The 24,381-nt window shown below is 42.0% G+C and overlaps 1 protein-coding gene across 3 annotated transcripts in view; it reads left to right on the forward strand.

Annotated features, from left to right (window-relative positions):
- Window positions 1-22,218, forward strand: part of LOC306931665 (nuclear receptor coactivator 4-like) — a 52,175-nt gene extending 29,957 nt beyond the window's left edge. The window contains exons 7-13 of one of the 3 annotated variants that reach the window (XM_079513185.1): window positions 623-745; window positions 1,412-1,768; window positions 2,572-2,966; window positions 6,331-6,433; window positions 6,646-7,026; window positions 8,212-8,304; window positions 19,907-22,218. In XM_079513185.1, coding sequence (XP_079369311.1) covers window positions 623-745; window positions 1,412-1,768; window positions 2,572-2,966; window positions 6,331-6,433; window positions 6,646-7,026; window positions 8,212-8,304; window positions 19,907-19,912 — 1,458 coding nt within the window. In that variant the 3' untranslated portion in view covers window positions 19,913-22,218. The remainder of the gene's footprint in view (window positions 1-622; window positions 746-1,411; window positions 1,769-2,571; window positions 2,967-6,330; window positions 6,434-6,645; window positions 7,027-8,211; window positions 8,305-19,906) is intronic. The other 2 variants (XM_079513186.1, XM_079513187.1) reach the window with 2 other exon arrangements.
- The last annotated feature ends 2,163 nt before the right edge of the window (window positions 22,219-24,381 follow it).

Raw genomic sequence — 24,381 nt, forward strand, 5'->3', positions numbered from 1 at the left:
CATAGTTTAGATTGGGAGTGAGGCTGTAGTTCTGACTGCAATGGGAAGTGCATTCCATAGTTTAGATTGGGAGTGAGGCTGTAGTTCTGACTGCAATGGGAAGTGCATTCCATAGTTTAGATTGGGAGTGAGGCTGTAGTTCTGAGTGCAATGGGAAGTGCAGGAGCCAGAAGGACAGTCACACACACTCTCACTCAGGTTGACACTAACGTTTGCCCGACTGCCCGCGGTAAGTAAATAAAACGTTGGGTCAGGTTTTGGAGTTTAGCTTCGAGGTCGCCAACGTCGGCAGGTGTGTTTGGAGTTGGTGAAGCAACCGTCTTTAGTTCTCCACCAGATGTCTGTGGAATTGAGATATTATTTGACATAAATATGGAGGTATGTCCACATCGCACAGCCCCAGAATTGCAAGTAACGTAAAACAAATAAAATCACACACGTGTGAAGTGAGGGGCGCTCTTACTAAGGTGTAAACTTGTCCATTCATTGTCAATGGGAATTTAATGTTTTGTGTAGGATCAAGTTTGTGAGCGTACACTAAAAGCTGGACATAGTAGGGGCTAGCGCCCCTCAAAAAATGCACATGAGAACAACAGGTGTGTGTGTTTTCTGTCCTCTCTAGAAGATGGAGACAGGTCCTCTGTCTGATTGGCTGGCTGGAAGCCGCCCAATAACGGCTGCTCCCATTGGATTCCAGTCCAGCAAGGACACACAGGATTGGCTGATCGCCTACAGGGAGGACAAGGTCGGTCTGTCTGTCTGTCTGTCTGTTTGTCTGTCTGTCTGTCTGTCTGTCTGTCTACCCCCCCAGTAGCAAAGATTTGAGTTATAAACGCTCTGAAAGAATATATATTCAAATATTTCCAAAATGCCGCTCTATGAGCTTGTAGATCTGCTATTTTTCAACAGCTAAAGTACAACACAATGCTTAAAACACCAAATGGGGTTCCCGCCCTGAATGGGAGTCGGACTGCAGTGGCTTTTTCTGTCATTTTATTTAGAAGTTTGAGACGGAAGCCTGTACATTTCTGAACCAATCAGAGCGTCGCATCCCTTCGGGCTATGGGACGTTAGTAGTTGCACTGCACACCGGGTTTGGTAAACAGACAGTTTGCTGCTGTGTGGCTTATTTCTAATTTATAATGGTTTCAGATTTTAGCGTGTTTAAAGTTTACTTTAAAATGAGTCTGGACACTGTCTGTCTGTCTGTCTGTCTGTCTGTCTGTCTGTCTGTCTGTCCTGACATCCTGTCTGTCTGTCTGTCTGTCTGTCTGTCTGTCTGTCTGTCTGTCTGTACCTGACATCCTACCTGTCTGTCTGTACTGACATCCTACCTGTCTGTCTGTCCTGACATCCTACCTGTCTGTCTGCCTGTCTGTCTGTACTGACATCCTACCTGTCTGTCTTCCAGCAGCAGCCTGTCTGTCCTCTGTTTGACCTCTACGCGTCGTGGGGTCAGCTGAAGGATTTGGACGCGTGGCTTCTGAAGGAGACGGCCCCGCCCCCGGCCCCGCCCAGAGAGCGAGCCGTCAGCACTAGCTCCTCCTCCTCCTTCTCCATCGAGAAGATCGACGAATCAGAGTTCGACATGGAGGAGGAGGAGGATGAGAAGGAAGGTGATTGGCTGGTCACCCCGGCCACGCCTTCCGTTGCCGCGGAGACGCTGTCGGACGCCGACCGCTGGAAGCTGGTGTTCAAACCCTTCACGGAGGGCTGGGAGCGTTCTGATTGGCTGCAGAGGAGCGCTGACCCCGCCCCCTCCAACAAGGTCATTGTTTTAAAATGATTTAATAATAAAACAGAATTAATTAATAGAATGATTATTTCTGAAACCCACCTGGACAATAACATGTTTGGTGGGTTAAAGAAATGATGACTGGAATCAGAAATAGTTAGTGGTTTTATCCTGTTTGTTTAATTGGTTAGTTTTAGTGTAGGACACTAACAGGACACTGTCCTAGGACACCTAGGACACTAAGGTTTAGTAGGACAGTGGGGTTTCAACCCTTTCCATTTCAAGGCCCATTATTTAGTCAGCATCTGAGCCACGGACCACCATTTGATTAATCGGTAGCATAATTGGAATCGGCCATATCGGTCATATCGGCCATAAAAATGCCATATCGGTATCGGAACGGTCTCAAAATAATACAGATTATTTAATCTGTTCACCAGTAAAAATGTTTTTAAATGAACATTTTTAAAATTCATCAATGAGAATATAAATCAAAAGTGTCTAGTACCTCTAGTCTAGAACAAAAGCCAAATCAAATATGTAGTAAAAATACATTTTACATTTTTCTACATTTAATGTGTGTACTCATCTCATTCAGTTGGAAAAGAGTCTAGGCTGTTTATTGATTGAATACTGTATCAACAGGCCAATAAGCCCCTATAGGGCCTATAGGCTTGTTTCCATTGTGGTCCTCTGTAGAATATCGGAACCGATCAGAATCGCTATCGGCAGAATGACCCTGCAATTAATCGGAGATCGGATATCGGTCATAATTTCATAATCTTGTTGTAACCATTATTATTATTATTATTATAACTCCTCCTCTTCCTCTCCAGGCTGACTGCTCGTCCTGTTGCCAGACTCTCTCCTCCACCTCCTTCGAGATCGAGAACCTGGGCAAGCTGAAGTGCCTCAAGACCCCGCCCCCAGGCTCTAGCCCCGCCTCCTCCTCTCCTCCCGGCTCCGCCCCCCAGACCCCCTCCTCCTCTCCCCCTCCTCTCTCCTCCTCCACCCCCTCCGCCAAGGCCCTGGAGGCGTGGCTTCAGAAGACCATTCCCATTGGCCAGAGCTGCCGGGCCAATGAGTGCTGCTCCAGCTACGCGCAGTGCGTGTGTGAGCAGAACTGCGGCCGCGAGGCGCTGTCCGCCTGGCTCCTGAGACACGACGGACGAGACAAGAACGGAGTGTCCCTGGTGGCCAGCAGCATCCATAGCACCACTACTGACACCAGGTTAGAACGCTTTGGCATTTTTACTTCATACTTTAGTTTTAGTTCGTTTTGACATATTTCCCCCCCCTTAGATTTAATTTGTTTTTAGAGCAGTTTTCTTTTTGTGACACTTAGTTTTAGTGTTAGTTTTAGTTGAGTTTTGATTAGGTTTAGTTTTAGTTTTAGTTGAGTTTTGATTAGGTTTAGTTTTAGTTTTAGTTGAGTTTTGATTAGGTTTAGTTTTAGTTTTAGTTGAGTTTTGATTAGGTTTAGTTTTAGTTGAGTTTTGATTAGGTTTAGTTTTAGTTTTAGTTGAGTTTTGATTAGGTTTAGTTTTAGTTTTAGTTGAGTTTTGATTAGGTTTAGTTGTAGTTTTAGTTGAGTTTTGATTAGGTTTAGTGTTAGTTTTTAGTTGAGTTTTGATTAGGTTTAGTTTTAGTTTTAGTTGAGTTTTGATTAGTTTTAGTTTTAGTTTTAGTTGAGTTTTGATTAGTTTTAGTTTTAGTTTTAGTTGAGTTTTGATTAGGTTTAGTTTTAGTTGAGTTTTGATTAGGTTTAGTTGTAGTTTTAGTTGAGTTTTGATTAGGTTTAGTGTTAGTTTTAGTTGAGTTTTGATTAGGTTTAGTTTTAGTTTTAGTTGAGTTTTGATTAGGTTTAGTTGTAGTTTTAGTTGAGTTTTGATTAGGTTTAGTGTTAGTTTTAGTTGAGTTTTGATTAGGTTTAGTGTTAGTTTTAGTTGAGTTTTGATTAGGTTTAGTGTTAGTTTTAGTTGAGTTTTGATTAGGTTTAGTGTTAGTTTTAGTTGAGTTTTGATTAGGTTTAGTGTTAGTTTTAGTTGAGTTTTGATTAGGTTTAGTTTTAGTTGAGTTTTGATTAGGTTTAGTTTTAGTTGAGTTTTGATTAGGTTTTGTTTTAGTTGAGTTTTGATTAGGTTTAGTGTTAGTTTTAGTTGAGTTTTGATTAGGTTTAGTTTTAGTTTTAGTTGAGTTTTGATTAGGTTTAGTGTTAGTTTTAGTTGAGTTTTGATTAGGTTTAGTGTTAGTTTTAGTTGAGTTTTGATTAGGTTTAGTTGTAGTTTTAGTTGAGTTTTGATTAGGTTTAGTGTTAGTTTTAGTTGAGTTTTGATTAGGTTTAGTGTTAGTTTTAGTTGAGTTTTGATTAGGTTTAGTGTTAGTTTTAGTTGAGTTTTGATTAGGTTTAGTTTTAGTTTTAGTTGAGTTTTGATTAGGTTTAGTGTTAGTTTTAGTTGAGTTTTGATTAGGTTTAGTTTTAGTTTTAGTTGAGTTTTGATTAGGTTTAGTGTTAGTTTTAGTTGAGTTTTGATTAGGTTTAGTGTTAGTTTTAGTTGAGTTTTGATTAGGTTTAGTTTTAGTTTTAGTTGAGTTTTGATTAGTTTTAGTTTTAGTTTTAGTTGAGTTTTGATTAGTTTTAGTTTTAGTTTTAGTTGAGTTTTGATTAGGTTTAGTTTTAGTTGAGTTTTGATTAGGTTTAGTTGTAGTTTTAGTTGAGTTTTGATTAGGTTTAGTGTTAGTTTTAGTTGAGTTTTGATTAGGTTTAGTTTTAGTTTTAGTTGAGTTTTGATTAGGTTTAGTTGTAGTTTTAGTTGAGTTTTGATTAGGTTTAGTGTTAGTTTTAGTTGAGTTTTGATTAGGTTTAGTGTTAGTTTTAGTTGAGTTTTGATTAGGTTTAGTGTTAGTTTTAGTTGAGTTTTGATTAGGTTTAGTGTTAGTTTTAGTTGAGTTTTGATTAGGTTTAGTGTTAGTTTTAGTTGAGTTTTGATTAGGTTTAGTTTTAGTTGAGTTTTGATTAGGTTTAGTTTTAGTTGAGTTTTGATTAGGTTTTGTTTTAGTTGAGTTTTGATTAGGTTTAGTGTTAGTTTTAGTTGAGTTTTGATTAGGTTTAGTTTTAGTTTTAGTTGAGTTTTGATTAGGTTTAGTGTTAGTTTTAGTTGAGTTTTGATTAGGTTTAGTGTTAGTTTTAGTTGAGTTTTGATTAGGTTTAGTTGTAGTTTTAGTTGAGTTTTGATTAGGTTTAGTGTTAGTTTTAGTTGAGTTTTGATTAGGTTTAGTGTTAGTTTTAGTTGAGTTTTGATTAGGTTTAGTGTTAGTTTTAGTTGAGTTTTGATTAGGTTTAGTTTTAGTTTTAGTTGAGTTTTGATTAGGTTTAGTGTTAGTTTTAGTTGAGTTTTGATTAGGTTTAGTTTTAGTTTTAGTTGAGTTTTGATTAGGTTTAGTGTTAGTTTTAGTTGAGTTTTGATTAGGTTTAGTGTTAGTTTTAGTTGAGTTTTGATTAGGTTTAGTGTTAGTTTTAGTTGAGTTTTGATTAGGTTTAGTGTTAGTTTTAGTTGAGTTTTGATTAGGTTTAGTGTTAGTTTTAGTTGAGTTTTGATTAGGTTTAGTGTTAGTTTTAGTTGAGTTTTGATTAGGTTTAGTTGTAGTTTTAGTTGAGTTTTGATTACGTTTAGTGTTAGTTTTAGTTGAGTTTTGATTAGGTTTAGTGTTAGTTTTAGTTGAGTTTTGATTAGGTTTAGTTTTAGTTTTAGTTGAGTTTTGATTAGGTTTAGTGTTAGTTTTAGTTGAGTTTTGATTAGGTTTAGTTTTAGTTGAGTTTTGATTAGGTTTAGTGTTAGTTTTAGTTGAGTTTTGATTAGGTTTAGTGTTAGTTTTAGTTGAGTTTTGATTAGGTTTAGTGTTAGTTTTAGTTGAGTTTTGATTAGGTTTAGTGTTAGTTTTAGTTGAGTTTTGATTAGGTTTAGTGTTAGTTTTAGTTGAGTTTTGATTAGGTTTAGTGTTAGTTTTAGTTGAGTTTTGATTAGGTTTAGTTTTAGTTTTAGTTGAGTTTTGATTAGGTTTAGTGTTAGTTTTAGTTGAGTTTTGATTAGGTTTAGTGTTAGTTTTAGTTGAGTTTTGATTAGGTTTAGTGTTAGTTTTAGTTGAGTTTTGATTAGGTTTAGTGTTAGTTTTAGTTGAGTTTTGATTAGGTTTAGTGTTAGTTTTAGTTGAGTTTTGATTAGGTTTAGTTTTAGTTTTAGTTGAGTTTTGATTAGTGTTAGTTTTAGTTGAGTTTTGATTAGGTTTAGTGTTAGTTTTAGTTGAGTTTTGATTAGGTTTAGTTGTAGTTTTAGTTGAGTTTTGATTAGGTTTAGTTGTAGTTTTAGGTGTTTTCATACTTTGGGTCTGTTGGGTTGTTTGGCAGGTACAGGATTGTGTAATAAAACCTCAACCAAATATACCATTTATAAAAGTATATATTCAGTTGGGAATTTTAATTTCAGTTAGTTTGTTAGTTTCGTAAACACACAGGTTCGGTTTATTTATCATTATTGTATTTTCTTGTGTTTTTTATTTAGTTCAGTTTATTAACTCTAATATCTTTCCACCAACAGTCCTGTGGTCAACAACACCTCCACCCCCACCCCCACCCCCACCTCCACTAGCAGCGGCAGCAGCAAAGCTCCCAGAATGCACCACCAGCAGCAGGAACAGAAGGTAGTCGACTGCAAGACGTTAATGGAGACAATAGACGCTCTACATCTACAAGCTTACAACACGTGTTGTAAGCTTGGACATGAAAACAGCTATGAGCTTGTAGATCTGCTATTTTTCAACAGCTATAGTATAACATAATGCTTAAAACACAAGGGGTTAATTCCCGTCCAGAATGAGTTGAATAAATTAACGTTGATGTGTCGTTTCTTCAGGTTCAGGCCATCCTGGAGGCGTGGCTCCACCCCAAAAACACCTCCTCCTCCTCCGCTCCCATCCTGCGCCTCCTCCCTCCCTCCTCTCTCTCCACCTGGGTGGCTGCACCACCTCCTGCTGTCCTGCTCCTGCAGGAGGAGAAGGCCAGCAGGGAGGAGGACTCCTCGTCCTCCTCCCCCAAGGAGAAGCCCTTCCAGAGCAGCCTGGAGGTCGAGCGCTGGGTCCTCCCCCCTCGGCCCCAGGAGGAGCTGCAGCGCTGGGTCCTCCCCCCTGGGCCCCAGGAGGAGGTGAAGCTCCCTGTCCCTGCGCCTCCTCTCCCTGCCCCTCCCCAGGAGGAGGAGGAGGACAAGTGGCTCCTGAAGAAGAGGAGCAATGCTCAGGTTAGTTAGAGGAGCTTCTGCAAATGGAAACCACTTGTTTGTTTAGTCAGGTGACACCTGACTAATGAAAGCTCATGACAACTAGACCTAGTCATAGTCAGAGCCTTAGATATAGACAGAGTTACGCAAACTGCGTTCACTTCATGGGGCTTCAGTCCCATGGAGGCTCTCCTACTTAGACTTCTATAGAGCGTCGTAGTCCCGCCCCCTTTCATGACGACGCCAGGCCCAGGACATGAATCCCAATGCATTTTTCCCCATAGACATTTCAAAAAGTGATTTATTTAAAGACCTTTTAAGCGTCGTACGAAGCCAACTCGAGTCGTGACAAATCATGACAACACACACAATATTTTGGACAATATAATTACAAAGAAGAAAAACAACAAAAAAAGTGTTGTAACCTGCCGTTTTTTTCTACTTTCTAATTATTTGTTCGGCCCAAAACATTGTGTTTATTGTCATGATTTGTCACGACAAGAGTTGTCTTTGTCCGCTTAGCGGTGTAAACGTTTTTAAATAAATACTTTCTGAAAAGACTATGAGGAAAATCAACGGGGATTTCTTTTCCGGGTCTCTTGAGGGGGCGGGACTGCGGCGCTCTATAGAGCCTTGGGACAACCAACTGGGACAAGTCCTGCTCTATAGAGCCTTGGGACAACCAACTGGGACAAGTCCTGCTCTATAGAGCCTTGGGACAACCAACTGGGACAAGTCCTGCTCTATAGAGCCTTGGGACAACCAACTGGGACAAGTCCTGCTCTATAGAGCCTTGGGACAACCAACTGGGACAAGTCCTGGACCGGAAGTAGGCAAGTAGGCAGGAATGCATTGGACTCGGGGGCGGGGCAACAGCCCAGCTTTAATGAACTTAAATCCCTAAATATGACTGCCTTCCTTTTTACACTGACACTGTGTGTGTATTGGGCTAAGGAACGGAGCCCAATAAACTAGAAAAAGTGCCCTTCTGGGCACAGGTCTCCACCAGGAGGATAGGAGTGTGTGTGATGTTTGGCAAAATGTTTAGGAGTAATATAATCATGTTTTGTGTGTGTGTGTGTGTGTGTGTGTGTGTGTGTGTGTGTGTGTGTGTGTGTGTGTGTGTGTGTGTGTGTGTGTGTGTGTGTGTGTGTGTGTGTGTGTGTGTGTGTGTGTGTGTGTGTGTGTGTGTGTGTGTGTGTGCAGGAGCGTCTTGCTGTGCCAACAGTGTGTGATTTATTTTCCTGCATGAAGATTGGAGGAGACAAGGACCAATGGCTGCACCAGCCTCCTATACAGGTAGAAACCATAGGACCAATGGCTGCACCAGCCTCCTATACAGGTAGAAACCATAGGACCAATGGCTGCACCAGCCTCCTATACAGGTAGAAACCATAGGACCAATGGCTGCACCAGCCTCCTATACAGGTAGAAACCATAGGACCAATGGCTGCACCAGCCTCCTATACAGGTAGAAACCAAGGACCAATGGCTGCACCAGCCTCCTATACAGGTAGAAACCATAGGACCAATGGCTGCACCAGCCTCCTATATATTTTTAGCGCTATTGCTTGCTCTCGTACACTGAGGACGCTTCGCTCCGCTGCTCTCGCCTATGCTTGCATTCTTCAACTGATATCAATGTTTTATTTTTCTTTGAGAAACTACAAGTGGATCCTCGTTACTTGTAAACCGATGGGACTGTATTTCTTCTATAGATCGAAGCTTTTGCCATACTGCAAAATACTCTTTTTTTTTACCTCCAGTGAATGGGTACGTGGCACATAGCTATAGCTAACTAGCACTGGATACTTGGCAAATAGCCAGCACCGCGATGTTCCCTGTCATATCTTCAAAGGACTTTCAGAAACTGCTTCAAAAGATTGCAGTGCTCGAAGCGGAATTACACTATTTAAAAGTGAATTTGGAAGTAAAACAACAACATGGGAATCAGGAGAACCGCACGCTAGGGCATTAACCAAACGTGATTTTTGATAGTCGACACGACTACCATCAAAATCGATTTATAGTCGATTAGTCGGCGGTAAAATATGATATTTTTTTCCATCCAATCAAGCATTAAAGCATCGTGTTCTGAAACGGCCAGCGCGAGTGAAGGATTAACTGCAAAACAGAGCCGGTGAATGCAGGCCGAGTGGAATAGTAAGAGAGTGGCGACACGCTTTGATCTCACCACAAAGCGGGTGCCTATGGGCTATAGTTCCAAACATTGGAACTATCCCATTGAGATAGAATGAGCACTTCCGCATTCCATTGTTACAATGGGAGTCAATGCTAGTGTCGCCACTCTCTTACTAGATTACGCGGAATGCCGCTCTGATTGGCCGAAATTCACACCAGCTGTTAAAAGTCAAGTCAAAGTTGCAAGTCCACAATGACTCACGGATGAACGCGCTGTGAGCTTGTAGATCTGCTATTTTTGATGCGCAAGACCTTTCTACGGCGCAGCATAGCATGTTACGTTGTTGAAAATGTTTGTTCAGTTGGAGACTGGAGACGAATGAACGATGCGATGTTTTTCATACAACCCTAAATGTTCAACAACAAGTTACAACCACAGTTCCTTTGGTTTTTAGAAGGAGCTACAAGCTAGGAGGAGGTTATGATTACATACTAGGCTTGCTAGCTAGCAGGCTTGCCAGGCTATGAATCAGATGATCAACTACTTCACTTCATCGCGACTATTATAACTATGATCGCGCGGCATAGCTGTTTGTTTTTAATAATGCTGCAGCCTGCACTTTTGTTGGATAAGCATGAGTTAAGATGAATGAATAAGAAAAAGAAACATGAAATCACGGCAAGAGCTACTGTAGTTTGACTGTCACCAAACTGGATATTATTGGGCAGAGTGAGGAGGAACTCCTAGGCTGCTATACTGTACCGGACGACACGTCTCCAATCTAACTTGTTGAACAAACTACAGTAATAAACTCACCAATAGTAAAAGTATTTACACACTGTAGTTGTCCCCATTGAGCGTATGAGCCTACGAGGCATATGCTTTTTGAAAATCTGTCTTAAATGCTGCCAGTGCCACCGCCGCCCACCGCACCTACACGAGTGACGGTGACGGCAAAACCCACGTACAGTAGGCTTGTATATGATATGAAAACAATCAGCCAGGAATGGATTAGTACTTAAGTTGGAGAACTACCAACAAAACAACAGAGCTCACAGCTGCATGTCTGCTGTAAAAAAAAATATATTAACGATTACTCGATTTTTGATTTACAGTGTCGACTACCGTTTTGCTAGTCGAATAATCGACTAATCGATTTTTATGTTAATGCCCTACCGCACGCAGGATAAGACATTCGCCTGGAGTTCTCTCGGCGCAAGGCCAAAGGACATGAAAGGACGAAAAACTGGGGGTGTTTCCCCCCCCGGTATATCCACTGTGATTACAAACAGAGAGAACGGCGTACAGGACTTGAAAGGACGACTAACTGGAAGAGCTCGGAGCCCCGATAAGACCAGCTGGCCTACGCTACCAGCCCGACTCAGAGCCTCGTCCACCCCCCTTCAAAAATGGAAAACTGTGAAAGGCAGATCAAAAATCATATCTCCCCATATGGAGAATGTGCAGGTGGCTAACAGATTCAGCCCACTGCTCCAGATGAATGGCAGAGATATCGCCACACCGAGCAGGGTAAGAATCAACATCACAGAAAATGAAAGGCGAGCTAATGGAGACCAAATTAATGAATTCCTGATTGTTGGTGATCAGGCCTTGATTTGATGCTACTTATCGTTGAAGAAGTGTCTAACGAGGCTAAAGTCACACGAACAGAAATCAACACACAGGAACAGTTACTGAAGGAACAGTTTGGTGATGATGATATCACAGCTACTGAACAATCAATCAAAGACTCGGTTGTGAAATACAAAAACAAACTACAAGCCATTAAACTGAAAAAATACAAGAGAGACATTGAGGACTATCAACTCGATGAAGTGTACACCTGGGAGATCAAGAGACCCGAATCTACTCAACAGGATAACCCGCCGATCCCTGACGCTCCAAGACGCACAACACCGCCACGGCCCAGACCGTCCAAACACCGGGCTAAACAACACCAGCGCACAGCTGAACCGCCTGAACGGAGGGGCGACGCGTCGAGAGAAAGCCACTTCACTTTTGACAGTGACTCATCCGTACAGTCACAACCGACGAGCAACGCTTTTTTATCCACACGCCGGCAGCAAGACGAACGTCCAAGAAGAGGTGCAGACGCGGTAAACGCACCCCCAGGCACAAAGCAACCCCCTTGGACGCGCAGCAATGCGAGGAAGAAACGGTAATCAATATATCATCTAAAGAACTCACAGACACACAGTTGTCTATTCTTTCAAAGGGACTTTCTTTTGTACCGACAAGTGGGGTAAATGTTTTTGGTTTAAAGGTGGACTTATTCAAATGTTTTAGGCAAATCAAACTGAGACATTTTTTTGAAAAGAATAGGCCTACAGATCCTGCTGCCAACACCACCATACCTACCACTCAATTTAAGAAGAAGAGTACTTTTTGTCCCTTTGTAATGAATCCCTCTATTAATACGTTTTGTAGAATTGTCGAACAAGACATTATGCAAATGCATGCTAAGCCTAACCGTATCTCACATAATTTGTCCAAAGAAGAAAGGCTAACATTAGAGAATTTAGCAAAGGATAAAGACATTGTCATTAAGCCTGCAGACAAAGGAGGCGCAATTGTAATTCAAGATGCCAGTAAATATAAAAGTGAGATATGTTCCCAACTGTCTAACACACTTTTTTACCGGAAACTTACTTCTGACCCCACTGCTGATTTCCAAAAAGAAATTGTCACTTTCTTGGAAACAACAAAAGAGAGGGGATGGATCACTAAATCCGAATTTGATTTCTTGCATTGTCAACACCCAATTAGACCTGTTTTTTATACTCTCCCAAAGATACACAAATCCCTCATGAATCCTCCTGGACGCCCTATTGTGGCACAAACGGATTCACTGTTATCTCCTTTATCGGCTTTTGTCGATTTTTTCATTAAACCTTTTGTCCATGCCTTACCGGCCTACATTAAGGATTCTACTGACTTTATAAATAAACTCTCCTCTGTAACTGACCTTCCTGCTAATACATTCCTGTTGACTCTAGATGTCACTAGCCTCTACACCAATATACCTCACTCTGAGGGTTTAGAGGCTTTAAATCATTTTTTACAAAACCGGGATCAGACTATCAATCCTCCCAATACATTTATTGCTGACCTAGCCACCTTTGTAATGGAGTACAACAATTTCTGCTTTGACGGGGATTTTTATTTGCAAACCTCAGGGGTCAGTATGGGGACTATTTGTGCGCCTAATTATGCCAACCTTTTCATGGGTTATTTTGAGGAGAACTTTGTTTTTAACCCTGATAAGAATGTGTACCTCCCACGAATTCTAAAATATTATAGATTCATAGATGACATTTTCTGTATTTTCCAGGGTAATCTAGATGAGTTAAACAACTTTGTTGAACTACTTAATAGCTTTAAGAGTCACCTGACGTTCACCTGTGAGTCCAGCCCGGAAAAAGTACATTTTTTGGATATGTGGGTCTATATTGACAATGGTGGCTTATCGACCACCCTTTATAGAAAATAAACTGACAGGAACACATTATTGCTGGCTAAGAGCGCACACCCCACACCCCTTATACAAGGTTTGCCAAAAAGCCAATTTTATAGACTCCGTAGAATTTGCCAAACAACAGAGGATTACATAAATAAATCGTCTGAAATGAAACAATGTTTTATTCAAAGGGGCTATCCGTCAGAATGGGTTGATGCGGGTTTCGAGGCAGCCCTCCAGAAACCCCGCTCTGATTTATTAAAAAAGAATATTAAACAGGATAAGAACTTCTCAGTCACTTGTATCACTACTCATTCCCCATTTTCTCATCACATCCGATCAGTTTTTAAAGAACACTGGCATCTGCTCCAATCTGATCCGGAACTTTCACGCACTTTCCAATTCCCTCCGCTTTTTGTGAACAAACGTGGGAGAAATATAAGAGATTCTCTCGTTCAAGCTAACTTTGCCAGCAATAAACCAGCGCAACTCACTCAAACCCTACTGAGCCCTATTCCAAATGGCAATTACCCCTGTGGGAACTGCGCTCAATGCAATAACACCAACAAAGCTAAGGTTTTTCGTCACCCACAAACAGGCAAATCCGTCCCTATTAAAAGTGTCATCACATGTGCATCTACCCATGTGATTTATATGCTACGTTGCCCCTGTGGTCTTGCATACATTGGCAAGACTACTAGGAAGCTAAAAACGCGCATCAGCGAGCATAAAAGCTCTATTCGCAGAAACGACAGGGATTACCCGGTTGCCGTCCATTTTAATGACATGAAACATGACATATCCACCTTACGATTTGTTGGCATGGAGATGGTCCCTCTGCCACCCAGAGGCGGAAACCATGACCTTCTCCTTAAGAGACGTGAGGCATATTGGATTTTCACTTGCGACACCTTAGCCCCAAAAGATTTAAATGATGAATTCTTACTAAATGTGATGTTGTGAATTTTGAGGTTTTCTCACCTCTGGGGTTTTCTGATATTTTTTATTATTTTCTTGATTTTTTGATATCTTGGTTCTAGTCTGTTTGATTTCCCGCTGTCATTGTGTGTGATGTCTATGTAGTGTATTTTGGAGTACAGACCCTTATACCTGTAATTTATTAGGTCTGACCCCCAGTACATGTATTGGACATTATGCCCTCCAGGGACATGTTTTATTTAAATATAATTGTCCAATATTCATTCCGCAGTCAGTACATTTAAAAAGGTTTTACATTTTTATTGTATATTGCCTTTACTATACTGATTGATTTATTCTATTGTAGCTATCTTATTCTAGTTTGTGTATATTTATAAATGTTCCTTTTATCATGGAAAAAATATACCACCTGTACTCACCTGTGGGCAGTCCCTCTCCATGGTAACGGATTGGTGTGTGTCATTTGATTGGCCCCCGCTGATCTCAGAGATGTATTTATGCTGACTGTTTGTCAGTACTGCTTTATGCCTGATGAAGGTCTGACGACCGAAACGTTGCAATAAAAACCAACCTAAGTGAAGACAGTGTGCGGGATTCTCTTTTGTCTACCTGGTGATCAGGCTGTGAAATATGTTAAAAGTAACAAAAAGAGAAAAGCAAAAGTTCTATGCTTTCCCAAAGACACAGTCTCTGATTTGAATGACAGAATCTCTGATGTTGTTGCTGCACACCCTATGGTGAAAACACTGATACTGCACATCGGTACACGTGATACAGAAAAACAACAGTCAGAAATCCTAAAAAATGATTTCAGAGCCCTATTCCACACCCTCAGCTCCCTAGATTTAGACGTGTGGATCAGCGGGCCACTACCTCCGATGACTGGTTGTGAACGTTTCAGCAGACTGTATGCACTCAGCAAATGGCTCTCAACGGCATGCACAGAAGAATCATTAAATTTCATTGACAACTTCAATTTTTTCTTTGATCGTAGGCACCTCTTTGTAGACGGAATTCACCTAAACAAGCTGGGGGTTAAATTATTCTCCAGCAACTTGTTCCACAACATAGAATCAAGAGATAGCGCCCTAGCCAAAACAGATAATATTGTGGCGGCGGGTGCCAAGCTTCTCCCCCTCGCCAAGGATGTTCTCAAAACAAGGAATACCACAGATAGTGAACCCACAGCTCCTCCTGGTGGAGAAGTCAAATCAAGTGAACACACAGCTCCTCCTGATGTGTTCTGGACTGATGCAGAAGAGTGGTCCTCCTCTGATGGAGAAGAGGAAGTGCATCCCCCCTGGTATATCTGCATCTGCTGTGACTACATAGAGCGTGATGCATGGTCCCCTGGTGATGCATGGCCCCCTGAAAAACTCACCCCCTATGAAGTCGCCCCCTATGAAGTCACCCCCGATGATGCATGGCCCCCTGAAAACTACTACATAGAGCGTGATGCTGGTGGAGAAAAACGCACAGAGCGTGAAGTCACAGTGCCCCCTGGTGGAGAAAAACTCACAGGGCGTGAAGTCACAGCGCCCCCTGGTGGAGAAAAACGCACAGGGTGTGAAGTCACAGCGCCCCCTGGTGGAGAAAAACGCACAGGGTGTGAAGTCACAGCGCCCCCTGGTGGAGAAAAACTCACAGGGCGTGAAGTCACAGCGCCCCGTGGTGGAGAAAAACGCACAGAGCGTGGAGTCACAGCGCCCCCTGGTGGAGAAAAACTCACAGAGCGTGAAGTCACAGCGCCCCCTGGTGGAGGAAAACTCACAGAGCGTGGAGTCACAGCGCCCCCTGGTGGAGATAAACTCACAGAGCGTGAAGTCACAGGGTCCACTGGTGGAGAGGATACTGAGGCCGCCGAGAGGTCCATCAATGACAGTCGAATGGAGGAATTTCAAACTCCTTCACCAATACATCTCCTCAAATTCACTCCGGGCATGATGGACCTGATAAACGCTGGAGTAAGGCTGACCCCCCTTACCATACGGCCAGCCCAACAGCCCAAAATGCGAGAGGTACCATGGCCACAGGGAGAGGTACCATGGCCAGAGTTAATCCCACGCTATATGCCACGCCCATATAGCCTAGAAAATACATTTGATCACTGATATGAACAGGGTCCATTATGCGTAGCAACAAACATGTATGGACCCCTTGCTTCTAGAAAGCCTGGTGTTTCAATCACCGTACAGGTTGAGGTTCACAACATTTCCACTGTTATTTCAAATAGATTGTCCAAGACAAGGAGTAGCCTGAAGAGAGAATGCTGCTTGGTTAATGTACCTCACAGGCATCACAGTCCCCAAAAATCTGATAACAAGCTAAACCTTGCCTTGTTTAACATCAGGTCATTAACAAATAAGTCCTTCTGTAAATGATATAATATGTAAAGAGAAGCTAGATATTATCTTTCTAACAGAGACATGGCTTGGCTCGGATGGAGCTGTTCTCCTAGCGCCAGCCTGTCCCGCAAACTACAGTTTCATCCACTCTGTTCGCGAGGCTAAGAAAGGAGGTGGACTGGCAATCATTTTTTCAGACACTTTAAAATTCAAGGCTCTGACTCTCGGCAGCTTTTCATCCTTTGAATACCAGGCCACAATACTGCAGGGTCAGTCCTCTATCCCAATGATCAGCATTTATCGTCCTCCAAAGTGCAGCAAAGCTGTATTTCTAACAGAAATATCAGAACTTTTATCTATCTGTTCCACTAACTATGACAGAACTCTTATCTCAGGTGATCTTAATCTACACCTGGACGATGCTTCAAATGCGGTGGCTCTGGGTTTCTTAGAGTTATTGCACTCCTTTGAGTTCATCCAACATGTTGTTGGGCCTACACATAAACAGGGGCACACTCTGGACCTGGTGATTTCTAGAGGTCTGAACATCACTGTTGAAAGGACTATTGAAATGCCTGAGCTATCAGACCACTATTTGCTGTGTTTTAATATGACTGTCTCTGATCTAGAGAAAAACATCACTGAATATACTATAAAAAAGCGTTTTTTTAGCTCATCTGCAGCCAACGAGTTCTCTCGTCATCTGGGCCCCCCCCTATCCGATACTCCCCCAGTGAATGATATGGTCCAAATGTTTAATCTTAAACTAGAGTCAGCTCTTGACATAGTGGCTCCTATGAAAACTAAAAAGAAACAGAACACCAGAGTAACACCCTGGATAAATGAGCATACACGTTCACTGAAGCAAGATTGTCGTAGAGCTGAGCGAGCTTGGAGAAAAAACAAACTCACCATCCACCTAGAGATTCTTAAAAAGTCAACAGTCGCCTATAACAAAGCCCTGCGTCTGGCAAGGCAGGCTTATTTCTCTGGCATTATTAATGAGAACAAGAAAAATGCCAGAGTCTTATTCTCTACCATTGAACGACTTTTAAACCCCCCCCAGTCCTACAAGCAGTCGTTCCCGGCTTCTAAAGCTAAGTGTAATGAGTTTGCATGCTTTTTTGATAACAAAATTTGTAACATTAGAGCTGATATTATGAATGGTGCTGCTGCTAGCTCAAGCCCTCAAACAGCAGCTAATGGTGCCAGGGTTGATCTCTCCAGGGGGAGCCTATTGTCATTCTGTACAATTGATGAAGACGAACTCCGAAAAACCATATCTCAGATGACATCATCCTCCTGTTCATTGGACACAATTCCCACCACCTTTCTCAAAGAGGTTTTAGACAGTGTGATTGGAGATATCCTAAAAATTGTAAACAGCTCTCTACAATCAGGCGTCTTTCCAGACTCACTGAAGACGGCTGTAGTTAGGCCCTTACTCAAGAAACACAATCTTGATCCCTCTGTGCTGGGTAACTACCGACCCATTTCTAATCTGCCCTTTCTGGGCAAGGTTTTAGAAAAATGCATCTTTCATCAATTGGATGTGTTTCTACAGAACAACAATGTGCATAACAAATTCCAATCTGGCTTTAGGAAAGGCCACAGCACAGAAACAGCACTTGTAAAAGTAATGAATGATCTTAGGGTGTCTGCTGACAAGAAACATGTTTCCGTTCTTTTACTTCTAGATCTAACGGCTGCATTTGACACGATTGACCATTCAATTTTAATACAGCGTCTGGAGCACTGGGTAGGCCTGTCTGGCACGGCCCTGTCCTGGTTTTCCTCCTACCTAACAAACAGAAGCTATTTTGTCAATCTAGCTGAGTTTGACTCAGACAAACACAACATCGGTTCTGGTATTCCACAGGGCTCGATTCTTGGTCCTCTGTTATTCTCCCTGTACATACTGCCGTTGGGAGAACTTATTACCAATCACGGAGTCAATTTTCATTTCTATGCTGATGATACCCAACTATATCTTTCTGTAGCTCCAGATGATCTCTGTGCCTTAGACCCGCTGTTGACCTGTCTGTCTAGCATTAAATGCTGGATGAGTGAGAACTTTCTCAAGCTAAATGAGGATAAGACAGAAGTTCTCATAATCGGTTCTAGTGAGCAGAAAGAATCGATAAAAAGCAGACTTGGCAACCTGACTGTAGAAAGTAACAGTACAGTAAGGAACTTGGGGATCACTATTGATTCTGAACTGAATTTTAATTCACACATTAATCATGTTACCAAGATTGCCTTTTTTCATCTTAGAAATATTGCACGAATCAGAGCCTATTTGTCACTGGACGATGCAAAAACGCTAATCCACGCCTTTGTTTTTTCTCGGCTTGATTACTGCAATGCACTTTTTTCTGGATTGCCTAAGAAATCAACTGACAGATTACAACTTGTCCAAAATGCAGCAGCCAGAGTCTTAACTAGAACTAAGATGAGAGAACATATTACTCCAGTCTTGGCCTCATTGCACTGGCTTCCGGTTGTTTTTAGGATTGATTTTAAAATTCTTTTACTTGTTTATAAAGCTCTCAATGGTCTCGCGCCTTCCTACCTACATGACTGCCTGCCGAAATATGTCCCAAACCTTCCTACCTACATGACTGCCTGCCGAAATATGTCCCAAACCGCCCCCTAAGGTCTTCCACTGCTGGCCTGCTCGCTTTGCCTAAAAAAATGGCAACTAAAAAATACGGGGAAGCAGCTTTTTGCTTCTACGGGCCGACGGCGTGGAACAAACTCCCACTGTACCTTCGACAGGCAGCCTCTGTAGACATTTTTAAAGCTCAGCTCAAGACCCACTTTTACACCCTTGCTTTTAATTGATTTATTTGTCTTTTAAAAAAAAAATTATTCATGTCCTCACTGTATTGTTTATGCCCTGCCTTTCTTTTATTTTTTGTGTAAAGCACTTTGAGCTGCATTTCATGTCATGAAAGGTGCTATACAAATAAAGTTTTATTATTATTTATTATTATTATACAGGTAGAAACCATAGGACCAATGGCTGCACCAGCCTCCTATATAGGTAGAAACCATAGGACCAATTGCTGCACCAGCCTCCTATACAGGTAGAAACCATAGGACCAATGGCTGCATTTTGGACAAGTTGTAATCTGCCAGTAGTTTTCTCAGGCAGTCCAGAAAAAAGTGCATTGCAGTAATCAAGCTGAGAAAATGAGACTGAGACAGAGTTCTGTCAGAGCAGCAGCATTATTGTCTTCTAGGGATGGAACACAAAGGGCAGGTTATTGTCTTCTAGGGATGGAACACAAAGGGCAGGTTTATTATTGTCTTCTAGGGATGGAACACAAAGGGCAGGTTATTGTCTTCTAGGGATGGAACACAAAGGGCAGGTTATTGTCTTCTAGGGATGGAACACAAAGGGCAGGTTTATTATTGTCTTCTAGGGATGGAACACAAAGGGCAGGTTATTGTCTTCTAGGGATGGAACACAAAGGGCAGGTTCATTATTGTCTTCTAGGGATGGAACACAAAGGGCAGGTTCATTATTGTCTTCTAGGGATGGAACACAAAGGGCAGGTTATTATTGTCTTCTAGGGATGGAACACAAAGGGCAGGTTTTGATGAGGCAAGATGTTTTGTCCAAAGCGTTTTTTACTACTTTCCATCTGGTTCAATATCTTTTTTAAACGACACACAGACGTAAAGAGTGTTCAATAGCACTGATGCATGCCTGTCCTCCCAACGGCAACAATATCCTACCTGGTTCCAGTTTTGGTTTTTCTCCATTCAGAATTTCCACAGACTTCGTATCTGGCGTCAAATAAGACGCCAGATAAGGAAGAAAATAAGTGTTCGAAAAATAAACAAATCATCCCGGTGGTTTCACTCCTATAAAATACAATCAGATAGACAGATTAGATTAGATTGGATTAGGTTAGGTTAGACAGAAAGGACTTTGGAACAGATTATGCATTCTATAAATTCTAAACCCAAACCCTGTTGTCTCCACAGATGTGAAGCCTACGAGAGGATTCACCGCTGATCAGCACACACACACACTCTGGTGATCTACTGGGATCTGGTCCTTTCGTCCAATCACACTCTGGTGATCTACTGGGATCTGGTCCTCTCGTCCAATCACAATCAGGAGGATGATGATGCCTTTAGAGTTAAAGTCACTTTTTCCGCTGCATGGTAGCGACTCCACTCAACAACGCACTTTTAGTACGGCCAGTCGTCATAGCAACGTCCTTACAGTTAGCATAGCAACGTCCTTACAGTTAGCACAGCGCTAAACCATGCTAAAGTTAACCCTGGTCCTTTTAGTACGGCCAGTCGTCATAGCAACGTCCTTACAGTTAGCACAGCGCTAAACCATGCTAAAGTTAACCCTGGTCCTTTTAGTACGGCCAGTCGTCATAGCAACGTCCTTACAGTTAGCACAGCGCTAAACCATGCTAAAGTTAACCCTGGTCCTTTTAGTACGGCCAGTCGTCATAGCAACGTCCTTACAGTTAGCACAGCGCTAAACCATGCTAAAGTTAACCCTGGTCCTTTTAGTACGGCCAGTCGTCATAGCAACGTCCTTACAGTTAGCACAGCGCTAAACCATGCTAAAGTTAACCACATGAAGCCCCCCCTACCATGTCGTAATGTGGCCAAAATAGCCAATAGTACAACCATCCCACAACGATAACGCTAATGTAGGGCTGTCACCATTATACATTTAAGTTAATGATTCATTGTCAAGACAATGTTTAAGTTAATGATTCATTGTCAATGTGTTGACAATGTGTTGACAATGTTTGCGATTAGTGATTTTTGGCATTGAACATTTGGAGCGTTACAATTAGTATTTCTGTTTGCCCTTTAGGCTTCGTAATCACAAATGGCCCAACAAATAACTTACAAAGACATCACTGACACATTTAATGATTTTTAATCATTTGTTTGTTTCGAAACATTTTACAAAATAGCAAAATGTACAAAATAGCAGAAATAGTTGATCTAGAAGAGTTTTGCAGTGGAGTGGAGCCTTTAGCATGCAGTGTGTGAAAAGCTCCCTTAATAGAGATATTATTTATTTTAATCAAAGTATATTTTAACTAACGCAAGTTTCTGAAGAGGATCTATGGAGGATCCACGCTTTATGTTTCTGTTTGTTAATCAACTTTTTATTTCTCTCGTTCTGAAATAATGGTTTGGCTCTATAATTATATTCTACAACGCAACGTTTGAAAACCGCTTTGAAAGACGCTTGATTTGTACTCTCACGATAACACGAGTTTAACCCATTTTGACCTGAGATCAGATTCTATAAATGTCTTCTACATCCCGACAGTTTTCTGAAAAAGCTATGTTTCTATGTCAGTCGTTCTTCGATTTTTCAAAAATAGCAGACCTACAAGCTCGTAGCGCGCCACTCGGTGGCGCGCTATGAGCTTGTAGATCTGCTATTTTTCAATAGCTAAAGCATAACATAATGCTAACACCAAAAGGGGTTCCCGCCCCAAAATGGGTTAAAACCAGCTCAACCTTTACCATGAGTTGTACGGTCTGTGCCTCTCTTTTGCTTCATTGTGTGTTTAGCTCATGTTTGTCTGATAGGATGTTTGTCTGATAGGATGTTTGTTTGATAGGATGTTCGTTCCATAGGGTTGGGTATCGTTTGGGTCGTATAGCCCCATACCGGTGCTAATTAAGCAGTACTTTGAACCAGAGCCTTAGATATAGACAGAGTTACGCAAACTGCGTTCACTTCATGGGGCTTCAGTCCAACGGCGGCTCTCCTTCATAGACTTCCATAGAGTGTCGGGACAACCAACTGGGACTAGTCCTGCATTCTCTAATTTGCGTAGACTTCTTGTAAATTAAATAATGCAGATGTTTAACAATAATTTTAACTTGAGAGGGTGAAATGCTGGTCCATTTGGTTTCATTTTTACACGAGTAAAAAATAAATCTACAGTGTATATAAGGGTCCATTTGGTTACCAACTCTTCATCATTTAGGCCCCCCACTGGTGGTCCCCCCCACTGGTGGCCCCCCACTGGTGGCCCCCCACCGGTGGCCCCCCACTGGTGGTCCCCGGACCACTGGTGGTCCCCGGACCACTGGTTGAGAACCACTGCCTTATGTGTGGGTCACCACATGCTTCATAACATTTGACCCCCCCCCCCCCTATCCTAGCGCTGCCGTTTTTTATTACCAGCAATTGCCTGTGATGTTCGTTTTGGAACACCAGGGGGCGAAACGACGGCTCGTTGCGATTGGGTCCCGTAGGACATGTGGTAGTTTGGGTACCCGCCCACCCGGCCCTAAAACGTTTCAGAGGAATGTCTGATGGATGTTGTTTTCATTGCTTTGTTTTATGTTCCTTTTTATCGCTCGTCTCTCGCTGAACTTTATGAGAAATAACTGAAATTTAAAAAAAAAAAAAAGACTTAAAGGGGCATTCCACTCATTTTCAACATTTTACTATGTCATTAATATACCCTAGAGCTGTTGTGTGGAAATAATAAAAAGTCCCCCCTATTCTGTGTTTCCTAGAACTGTAAGTATGCAAAAGATCATTAACATGGTGAAACACATCTTGATGATGTCATCAAGATGTGTTTCACCATGTTAATGATTTTTTTCAGATCTCCAGTTCTAGGAAACACAGAATGGACTTTTTTTGTATTATTTCCACACAACAGCTCTAAGGTATATTAATGACATAGTAAAATGTTGAAAATGAGTGGAATGCCCCTTTAACTTCTTCAAAAATATGTATCCTGTCCAGTGATTGGTCCGGGCGAAATGTCCAAAAAATAAATATGGAACAAACGTTTTCTGAAATGGTGTAAGTAACCGATCTACGAGCACACAATGCGTCGCTACTTAACTTTAGCTTTTGTAATGAAGTAGGACAATTAAAATAACGACAAATTAACGAACAAAGTGTACATTTGGGGATGCAAGGTTTCCGCCCGGTACCGGTAGGTTTCCGCCCGGTACCGGTAGGTTTCCGCCCGGTACCGGTAGGTTTCCGCCCGGTACCGGTAGGTTTCCGCCCGGTACCGGTAGGTTTCCGCCCGGTACCGGCGACCATAAATAATGAACATTTAGTACTTAATGAACTTACTGAGCAGATTAAAGTATAACCACTGAAACAGCTCCACCAATTAAAACATACTTCCTGGTTCTGTTCAAGGAAGCTCTGAGAAGGAAGGGAAGTGGTCACGTGACTGGGCTGCGCCATGACACTTTCATGGGAGCCAAACATAGAGTATATAAAGGATAGAGACCGAACTGGAGCACTATCCCCGCCCCCAAGCTATTCATTTCGATGAAGTTGCTCAGTGGCGTTTTGAAGAACCCGGAAGACTGCCGGAAGTACCTCCTCCGGACCTCAAATTTGAGGTCCGGGGTGACGTATGGGTGACGTAGGGAGTGATGGTCCTACGTGTCCGTGCACGGGTCCGCCTGCAGTCCTTCCTCTTACCACTAGGGCCCAGAGCTTCAATGTTGTAGCGCCTCACTGGCCCCTTGGAGCCAAACTCACACCGGAAGTGCAATGAATACATGGAAGTGAATGGAGCCGGCTGGACCAGCTCATAACAAACATGATTTATGAACAATTGAGACCTTTTGTAAAGTAATCACTTCTGGAAAATAAAAGAAGACATATCACAGGTTGTTTTCTAATCACTTACTTTTCGATGTGCACAGAGTGCACAGTATATAATTTTATCTGAGGACAGGAAACGGTGGGAAGTCTCGCGATACTTCGTGCGTTCAGAAAGGTACTTTGTGCTCTTTAGATACCATACCTCTATAAAAATGACAGTGTACACATCGAATAACAACACCGCAGACAATAATGTGTTACATGTCTTCTGTTATTTTCCAGAAGTGATTACTTTACAAAAGGTCTCAGTCATTCATAAATAATGTTTGTTCATGAGCTGGTCACTGAGCTCTCAAGTCACGTGACCACTTCACTTCCTTCTCAGAGCTTCCTTGGTTCTGTCGCGCACACACACACACAAAGGTGCTCTGCTGTCATTGGTGGAGGGGTGTTCAACTCGGTGCTACCTACCTGCGAGCGTACGATTGGTGGGTTGACGACAAAGTGGGTGTGATCTGTGATGCGAGGGTGTCTGTCGATGTTATGACCTGTCTGTCGTATTGCTTTGCTCTGAGACTCTGTATCTTGTGTGTATCTCAATAAAACAAAACGTTAAACGCATAATTATCTGCCTGCTGTTTCTTTTATCTTGTTGTGGTGAAGAGCTCTGTGGAGCAGATTTCATCCTTATAGGGCACGGTCACGCCCACATTTAATTCTACCTATGAGGTTAGCGCCATATGGAAAAAAATATAACATTATGGAAAAATATAATATCACTTTTTCAAGCAGTGAAACTCGCAAGTGTTTTTCCGGCGAGTTTGTATCGCACACACCAGCAGCACCAGCATGGTGACACCAGCAGCACCAGCAT

This window comes from Electrona antarctica, assembly GCF_951216825.1.
Source record: "Electrona antarctica genome assembly, chromosome: 10".
In the NCBI taxonomy this organism is placed as follows: domain Eukaryota; kingdom Metazoa; phylum Chordata; class Actinopteri; order Myctophiformes; family Myctophidae; genus Electrona; species Electrona antarctica.